Source organism: Nerophis lumbriciformis, linkage group LG03 (genome assembly GCF_033978685.3).
Source record: "Nerophis lumbriciformis linkage group LG03, RoL_Nlum_v2.1, whole genome shotgun sequence".
Lineage (NCBI taxonomy): Eukaryota > Metazoa > Chordata > Actinopteri > Syngnathiformes > Syngnathidae > Nerophis > Nerophis lumbriciformis.
Window position 1 is genome coordinate 11,295,001 of NC_084550.2, and position 8,768 is coordinate 11,303,768.

Genomic DNA, 8,768 nt, shown 5'->3' on the forward strand with positions numbered 1-8,768 from the left:
TGTTTGTGTCAACTTTTGTGCCTGTTATCAGATCAAAGTCACTGGGGTATGTCAACTTTTGATCAGGGTCATTTGGGTACTTTCTTTTGTCATTTTGATTTAAAAAGAGTAAACACAGTTATTTGCCAATAAATAGCTTCACACAACCATTAAGCATGAGTGGAAGAATGGTGTTTGTGTTATCATTCATATTCTCCGAAGAATGGCACAGAAATTCTCCCAGGGTGTGTAAACTTATGAGCTCGACTGTAACTATTTTCATATTTAGAGGCTGAAAAAACAAAGAAGAGTACGTCTTTAACATGCAGCGTAGAAGAAGAAGAAGTGTTGCTATGCATCAATCGCTGCACAATGGCAGGCGCCGTACAGTAAGTCGACGTGATAAAGAGTCTCTGAGACAGTTGCTGTTTACGCTCGCTTGTGTCGTCACGCCCACGCCTCTTCTCGCTGTCACCGACACCTTTTCTTCTCTTCTGTTGGATTGACAAAGCTGTTTATGCTCACGACGCCTCAGGTGAGCGACACAGGTGAAATACAACAGTTTATGTCATTTAGAACACATCCCGGGACCTTTCCTGGTTCCGTTTTTATTTTCTACTTCCTGTCCCAATACTTTTGACCATCATGTCGACCTTACAAACCCGCAGTGTCGATTGTGTTGCAGGAGCTCCAGTGCATAGACACGTCCCTCATGGACCCGGCCAGTAACATCACCACCTTAGTCGGACCCAACGCCTTCCGCATCCCCCTGTCCATCAGACAGAAGTTGTGTGGCAGCTTGGACGCGCCGCAGACTCGAGGGAACGACTGGAGGATGTTAGCCCGAAACCTCAACCTCGACAGGTACTACTTTACATACTCATTCATTCATTAATTCATTCATATACTGCAGCAAATCAACACTAATGACGTTGTCAGGTTCAAACAATGATGACATTTATTAAACAGACAAGAAGCAAGGAATCATGCAGAGACAGAGTTCAATTTGGCTCAAATGAGGAGAGACGGGGTTTTTTTGGGCTGCACTCTAGTTACAGATCCAAAGTACGCTATTTATTTGGGAGGTCCCTGGTTACGTCACTGACGCTGCCGCTGAACTGAAGGAAGGGGTCAGGTTCAAACACTGATGACATTTATTAAACAGACAAGAAGCAAGGAATCATGCAGAGACAGAGTTCAATTTGGCTCAAATGAGGTGAGACGTTTTTTTGGGCTGCACTCTAGTTACAGATCCAAACTACGCTATTTATTTGGGAGGTCCCTGGTTACGTCACTGAAGCTGCCACTGAAGGAAGGGGTCAGGTTCAAACACTGATGACATTTATTAAACAGACAAGAAGCAAGGAATCATGCAGAGACAGAGTTCAATTTGGCTCAAATGAGGAGAGACGGGTTTTTTTTGGGCTGCACTCTAGTTACAGATCCAAGCTATGCTATTTATTTGGGAGGTCCCTGGTTACGTCACTGAAGCTGCCGCTGAAGGAAGGGGGTCAGGTTCAAACACTGATGACATTTATTAAACAGACAAGAAGCAAGGAATCATGCAGAGACAGAGTTCAATTTGGCTCAAATGAGGTGCGACGTTTTTTTGGGCTGCACTCTAGTTACAGATCCAAGCTACGCTATTTATTTGGGAGGTCCCTGGTTACGTCACTGAAGCTGCCGCTGAAGGAAGGGGTCGGGTTCAAACACTGAGTACATTTATTAAACAGACAAGAAGCAAGGAATCATGCAGAGACAGAGTTCAATTTGGCTCAAATGAGGAGAGACGGGTTTTTTTTGGGCTGCACTCTAGTTACAGATCCAAACTACGCTATTTATTTGGGAGGTCCCTGGTTACGTCACTGAAGCTGCCACTGAAGGAAGGGGTCAGGTTCAAACACTGATGACATTTATTAAACAGACAAGAAGCAAGGAATCATGCAGAGACAGAGTTCAATTTGGCTCAAATGAGGTGAGACGTTTTTTTGGGGCTGCACTCTAGTTACAGATCCAAGCTACGCTATGTATTTGGGAGGTCCCTGGTTACGTCACTGAAGCTGCCGCTGAAGGAAGGGGTCAGGTTCAAACACTGATGACATTTATTAAACAGACAAGAGGCAAGGAATCATGCAGAGACAAGAGTTCAATTTGGCTCAAATGAGAAGAGACGTTTTTTTGGGGCTGCACTCTAGTTACAGATCCAAACTACGCTATTTATTTGGGAGGTCCCTGGTTACGTCACTGAAGCTGCCACTGAAGGAAGGGGGTCAGGTTCAAACACTGATGACATTTATTAAACAGACAAGAAGCAAGGAATCATGCAGAGACAGAGTTCAATTTGGCTCAAATGAGGTGCGACGTTTTTTTGGGCTGCACTCTAGTTACAGATCCAAGCTACGCTATTTATTTGGGAGGTCCCTGGTTACGTCACTGAAGCTGCCGCTGAAGGAAGGGGTCAGGTTCAAACACTGATGACATTTATCAAACAGACAAGAAGCAAGGAATCATGCAGAGACAGTTCAATTTGGCTCAAATGAGGAGAGACGTTTTTTTGGGCTGCAGTATAGTTACAGTTCCAAACTACGCTCTATAGTCCAGCCCACGTGCTTCCTCTATTTATTTGGGAGGTCCCTGGTTACGTCACTGAAGCTGCCGCTGAAGGAAGGGGTCAGGTTCAAACACTGATGACATTTATTAAACAGACAAGAGGCAAGGAATCATGCAGAGACAAGAGTTCAATTTGGCTCAAATGAGGAGAGACGTTTTTTTGGGGCTACACTCTAGTTACAGATCCAAGCTACGCTATTTATTTGGGAGGTCCCTGGTTACGTCACTGAAGCTGCCGCTGAAGGAAGGGGTCAGGTTCAAACACTGATGACATTTATTAAACAGACAAGAGGCAAGGAATCATGCAGAGACAAGAGTTCAATTTGGCTCAAATGAGGAGAGACGTTTTTTGGGGGCTACACTCTAGTTACAGATCCAAGCTACGCTATTTATTTGGGAGGTCCCTGGTTACGTCACTGAAGCTGCCGCTGAAGGAAGGGGTCAGGTTCAAACACTGATGACATTTATTAAACAGACAAGAGGCAAGGAATCATGCAGAGACAAGAGTTCAATTTGGCTCAAATGAGAAGAGACGTTTTTTTGGGGCTGCACTCTAGTTACAGATCCAAACTACGCTATTTATTTGGGAGGTCCCTGGTTACGTCACTGAAACTGCCGCTGAAGGAAGGGGTCAGGTTCAAACACTGATGACATTTATTAAACAGACAAGAAGCAAGGAATCATGCAGAGACAGAGTTCAATTTGGCTCAAATGAGGTGAGACGTTTTTTTGGGCTGCACTCTAGTTACAGATCCAAACTACGCCCCCTGTAGTCCAGCCCACGTGCTTCCTCTATTTATTTGGGAGGTCCCTGGTTACGTCACTGAAGCTGCCACTGAAGGAAGGGGTCAGGTTCAAACACTGATGACATTTATTAAACAGACAAGAAGCAAGGAATCATGCAGAGACAAGAGTTCAATTTGGCTCAAATGAGGAGAGACGTTTTTTTGGGGCTGCACTCTAGTTACAGATCCAAACTACGTTCTATAGTCCAGCCCACGTGCTTCCTCTATTCATTTGGGAGGTCCCTGGTTACGTCACTGAAGCTGCCGCGGAAGGAAGGGGTCAGGTTCAAACACTGATGACATCTATTAAACAGACAAGAAGCAGGGAATCATGCAGAGACAGTTCAATTTGGCTCAAATGAGGAGAGACGTTTTTTGGGCTGCACTCTAGTTACAGTTCCAAACTACGTTCTATAGTCCAGCCCACGTATTTGGGAGGTCCCTGGTTACGTCACTGAAGTTGCCGCTGAAGGAAGGGGCCAGTTTCAAACACTGATGACATTTATTAAACAGACAAGAAGCAAGGAATCATGCAGAGACAGTTCAATTTGGCTCAAATGAGGAGAGACGTTTTTTTGGGCTGCACTCTAGTTACAGATCCAAACTACGCTCTATAGTCCAGCCCACGTGCTTCCTCTATTTATTTGGGAGGTCCCTGGTTACGTCACTGAAGCTGCCGCTGAAGGAAGAGGGGTTAATCTCAGCAGCTCCAGCTAGACACAATATATGACTATTAATGAAATGCAAATGCAGTCAGCAGGCCGATTCAGGGTCTGAAAACACTGATACGAGACGATGTCCCTTTACGCAGATAGAAAAAGTACAACTTCAGCACAATTGATGATAACTATAGCAACGGCCCTTAAGCATAAGAGTTTTGTGATAATATATACATAATTATTCTAACAGACGTACTGACATATTTAGGTTTCCTGATTTAGTTAGCGACAATAAACGTTTCAACTAACGTTTTTTTAATTCATTAATTTTTGATACGAAATGAAATATGTAAACGGCTATTTTAGATCATTTATTTGATATATTTTAATTAAAATTAAAATTAAAATATAGTATATATATAATATATATATACTATATATATTAATTATAATATATTACATTATATATATATATATATAATATATATAATATTATATATATTATATATATAATATATATATTATATTTGATATAATTTAATTAAAATTACAATTAAAATGGTGTTATTTTTTAATTGTGTTTATCCTTTTCTTATTGAATTTTCAAGAATAAAAATGCATTTGGCTTCATAAAAATATTCTTAATTCTGCTACTTTTTATCATTTTTAATTAACATATTTGAAATGACATTACTTTATAATACATTTTATATTCATGGTAAAAATTACACTTTTTAGATTATATTATTATTATACAAATCATTTGTATATTCACTGTCAGAAAATATTTTATTTCTTATAATTTTAAATGAAATTTCATCTTTCTCATTTTTATCGCAGGATTGTTGATTGAAAAGTTTTTCAAAAATACATAAAAATTATTGTTCTCTGATATTTAATTATTTTGCACATAATATAAAACAACATTTCTTTTTTGGCAATTACCATAATACAAAGCAACATTTATTTTTTGGCCATGTAAAAACATTTTTAGATTTAGAGGAGTCACATTTGTTTTTGTTAACAATTATCTACAAATAAATACAAATGATTAAACATTTAAAATATGTGTTTTAATTATATTTTGATTGAATTACAGTATTATTTTATTTTTACGTTCATATAGAATGCATTTGATTTAAATATTTGCAAGCTGCCTAATAATTGTGCTTGCTGTATCTTATATATTCATAAACTTGAATGATATGAATCAATAAATGTATTAATTATTAAACATGCATTTAAAAATGAATGAGGAACTACAGCCGGCTGTGAATACTAACGCTAACATCCATGATTTCAATAGGGGGTTGTTATTTGTAGGAACAAATTACAAAACCCAAAACTAGTTAAGTTGGCACGTTGTGTAAATGGTAAATAAAAACAGAATACAATGATTTGCAAACCCTTTTCAACTTATATTCAATTGAATAGACTGCAAAGACAAGATATTTATCGTTCGAACTGGTAAACGTTATTTTTTGCAAATATTAGCTCATTTGGAATTTGATGCCTGCGACATGTTTCAAAAAAGCTGGCACAAGTGGCAAAAAAGACTGACAAAGTTGAGGAATGCTCATCAAAGACTTATTTGGAACATCCCACAGGTGAACGGGCTAATTGGGAACATGTGGGTGCCATGATTGTGTATAAAAGCAGCTTCCATGAAATGCTCAGTCATTCACAAAAAAGGACGGGGCGAGGGTCACCACTTTGTCAACAAATGCGTGAGCAAATTGTCGATCAGTTTAAGAACAACTTTTCTCAACCAGCTATTGCAAGGAATATCCGCAATATCATCAAAAGGTTCAGAGAATCTGGAGAAATCACTGCACGCAAGCGATGATATTACGGACCTTCGATCACTCAGGCTGTACTGCATCAACAAGCGACATCAGTGTGTAAAGGATATCACCACATGGGCTCAGGAACACTTCAGAAACCCACTGTCAGTAACTACAGTTGGTCGCTACATCTGTAAGTGCAAGTTAAAACTCTCCTATGCAAGGCGAAAACCGTTTATCAACAACACCCAGAAACGCTGTCGGCTTCGCTGGGCCTGAGCTCATCTAAGATGGACTGATACAAAGTGGAAAAGTGTTCTGTGGTCTGACGAGTCCACATTTCAAATTGTTTTTGGAAACTGTGGACGTCGTGTCCTCCGGACCAAAGAGGAAAAGAACCATCCGGATTGTTATAGGCGCAAAGTTGAAAAGCCAGCATCTGTGATGGTATGGGGGTGTATTAGTGCCCAAGACATGGGTAACTTACACATCTGTGAAGGCACCATTAATGCTGAAAGGTACATACAGGTTTTGGACCAACATATGTTGCCATCCAAGCAACGTTACCATGGACGCCCCTGCTTATTTCAGCAAGACAACGATCAGTTTAAGAACAACATTTCTCAACCAGCTATTGCAAGGAATTGAGGGATTTCACCATCTACGGTCCGTAATATCATCAGAAGGTTCAGAGAATCTGGAGAAATCACTGCACGCAAGCGATGATATTACGGACCTTCGATCACTCAGGCGGTACTGCATCAGTGTGTAAAGGATATCACCACATGGGCTAAGGAACACTTCAGAAAACCACTGTCAGTAACTACAGTTTGTTGCTACTTCTGTAAGTGCAAGTTAAAACTGTATTATGCAAAGCCAAAGCCATTTATCAACAACACCCGCTGGGCCCGAGCTCATCTAAGATGGACTGATGCAAAGTGGAAAAAGTGTTCTATGGTCTGACGAGTCCACATTTCAAATTGTTTTTTTGGAAACTGTGGACCATCCGGACTGTTCTAGGCGCAAAGTTCAAAAGCCAGCATTGGTGATGGTAATTTACACATGCTGAAAGGTACATACAGGTTTTGGAGCAACATGTGTTGCCATCCAAGCAACGGTATCATGGACGCCCCTGCTTATTTCAGCAAGACAATGCCAAGCCATGTGTTACAGCAGCGTGGCTTCATAGTAAAAGAGTGCGGGTACTAGACTGGCCTGTGTGGCGCATTATGAAGCAAGAATGGGAAATAATTCCACCTGAAAAGCTTCAAAAATGTGTCTCCTCAGTTCCCAAACGTTTAATGAGTGTTGTTAAAAGGAAAGGCCATGTAACACAGTGGTGAACATGCCCCTGTGTCAACTTTCTTGCAATGTGTCGCTGCCATTAAATTCTAAGTGAATGATTATTTTCCACAAAAAAAAATGAAGTTTTTTAGTTTGAAGTGATTGATGTAAACAAAGAGTGTGTCTGCAGGTACTTGAACTACTTTGCCACCAAGTCCAGTCCCACGGGGGTCATCCTGGACCTGTGGGAGGCCCAGCACTTCCCTGACGGAGACCTCAACGAGCTCGCCGCCGTGCTGGAGGAGATGGGTCGCCATGACAGCAACTTCTGCTCCATGACCACGGAACACTGACCTGGAAACGTTGGCACGACGACGACGACGACGTACGGCGCTAAAGACGTCGGCGGCGCCAGGATGCGAGCGGGCGTGGATCCCGCCACGTGCGTCTTCTTGGGACTTTTCGCCGCCAATCAAGGGGATGGGGGAGCTGAAGACAAGACGTCAAAAAGACTTCAAAAGGGAGACAGGTTGAACAAAGACGTTTTTATGCTACTTGGCGCGTGGCTGGTTAAAGCAACTGTCAATCAAATGTCACCTAAAAACAAGCCCCGCCCCTAAAAAAAAAACAATTGGATGACGTCATCAATAATGGCTGAAGTTCTTTTTGGTCCCACTGGTGAACGGAAGGGCATTTATAAAAAAAAAAACAAGCCATTGCAGGGAAAAGTTATTTTCTTCCTGGATGAGGATGAGAACATAAGGAGGAAAAGTGTTGGGATGAGGCAGTGAACGCATCACGTCATCACTTCATTGTCGTGCAGTTCAAGTGGCTTTGACTTGGACGTGATCACTAGCGCCCTCCAGTGGCCTTTGACCAATATATACAGTATATATTTTTGGGATCGCGTGAATACATGATTATTATCTATAAAATGGTATTATATTTTTGCTCAGTAATCATTGTTGTTTATTACATAATCGTCATTAATATTTTTATTTTATTTTATGTTTTAGTGTTTTAAATGTTGGCGCTTACGTTTTTATATTAAATTAAATATATATAAGGTTCCAACCCATGTTATTGTTTAAATTACATATTTTCCAACCCTTCATTTTTTTTAAATCAAGTATTTTAATTTAAAAACTGTTCAAATTTATTTATGTTCTTATACTTTAATCTTATGTCTTAAATAAAATTATTTAAAAAAATGTAACCATTAATCCAATTAGAAATTGTTTTAACCAAATTGAATTTATATATATATATATATATATATATATATATATATATATATATATATATATATATATATATATATATATATATATATATATATACATATATATATATATAAATTAATTCATGTATATATATATATGAAAAAATTAAAATACAATAAATTATATATATAATTTATTGTATTTTTATTCATATATATATATGAATACAAAATACAATAAATTTTATACATATATATTACTTTTTTGTGTTTTGTATTCATATATATATATATATATATATATTAATTAATGTATATATATGAAACAATTAAAATACAATTAATTATATATATAATTTATTGTATTTTTATTCATTTATATATGAATACAAAATACAATAAATTATATATATACAATTTATTGTGTTTTGTATTCATATATACA

At 38.8% G+C, this 8,768-nt stretch overlaps 1 protein-coding gene across 2 annotated transcripts in view; it reads left to right on the plus strand.

Moving 5' to 3' along the window:
- LOC133578904 (netrin receptor UNC5C-like) overlaps positions 1–8,305 on the plus strand; it is a 637,428-nt gene extending 629,123 nt beyond the window's left edge. For both annotated transcript variants that reach the window (XM_061933431.1, XM_061933438.1), the window contains 2 exons: positions 665–843; positions 7,292–8,305. In XM_061933431.1, the coding sequence (XP_061789415.1) occupies positions 665–843; positions 7,292–7,454 (342 nt within the window). In that variant the 3' untranslated portion in view covers positions 7,455–8,305. The remainder of the gene's footprint in view (positions 1–664; positions 844–7,291) is intronic.
- The last annotated feature ends 463 nt before the right edge of the window (positions 8,306–8,768 follow it).